The sequence below is a fragment of the Wasmannia auropunctata genome, unplaced genomic scaffold (assembly GCF_000956235.1).
Source record: "Wasmannia auropunctata unplaced genomic scaffold, wasmannia.A_1.0 LD336085.1, whole genome shotgun sequence".
Taxonomy (NCBI): Eukaryota; Metazoa; Arthropoda; class Insecta; order Hymenoptera; family Formicidae; genus Wasmannia; species Wasmannia auropunctata.
Window position 1 is genome coordinate 280404 of NW_012026805.1, and position 771 is coordinate 281174.

The window sequence follows — 771 nt, forward strand, 5'->3', positions numbered from 1 at the left end:
GTGCCTTGTCGACTCAGTCATTATACGAAGTTATACGATGTTGCGGCTCTCTCTCCAAGAGTCGAATCTCTCGCGGTAATGCGTTTACGCGCTTTCACGGCGAGTATGTTGTCAGCCACGTGCCGTTCAGCGAGTTCGTTGCTCCGCGAATATGCGATGTCGTGCTCGCGACACGCCGCGTCCAGTGGATTAATGCCCCGATCATCTCTAGCCAATCGCTGTTCTAAACGCGTTCCCGGGTCGCAAAACTGATATCCGGGAATATGCAATTCGAAGGGAAGCGCATTTATCGCGCAATTTATCAAACCGCGGCCTCTCGACAGCATTCGCTGCAATTCTTTACAAACGGTGCAGGACTGTCAATATGTGTCTGCTGCTCGGTTGATTGTAATGTTTCAGACACCGATGATACTGTTGAACCTCCGAATCAGCTTTTATATGCTCGGGTAATCTGTCCCACAATTGACTTATACAGTTTGGAAACTCTCGCAGCAAAACAACTTTCGGTATATACTCTAACTTGTGACGATACGCCCCCGCCTCGTCACCACAAGGGGCCGACCAGCCGCCCCTGGCGCTCAGCGCCACAACTCCGACTAACACGCGCGCCGAGCGTGTTACGGGAGAGCGACCCCTCTCCGCAGCCCCCGCCGAAGCCCATCGGCGGGGGTATATAAGCCGCCGCCGCGGAGCGACGGCTACCAGTCCGGTCCCGAACCTACTCCTGTCGAGACCATTCCTCCTGCGAAGAGAATCAGGGCGCCTGATTTC

The 771-nt window shown here is 54.7% G+C and overlaps 1 protein-coding gene across 1 annotated transcript in view; it reads right to left on the reverse strand.

Moving 5' to 3' along the window:
* Window positions 1-339: 339 nt before the first annotated feature.
* Window positions 340-771, reverse strand: part of LOC105448529 — a 2132-nt gene continuing 1700 nt past the window's right edge. Inside the window, exon 3 of the mRNA XM_011687175.1 lies at window positions 340-742. Coding sequence (XP_011685477.1) covers window positions 340-742 — 403 coding nt within the window. The remainder of the gene's footprint in view (window positions 743-771) is intronic.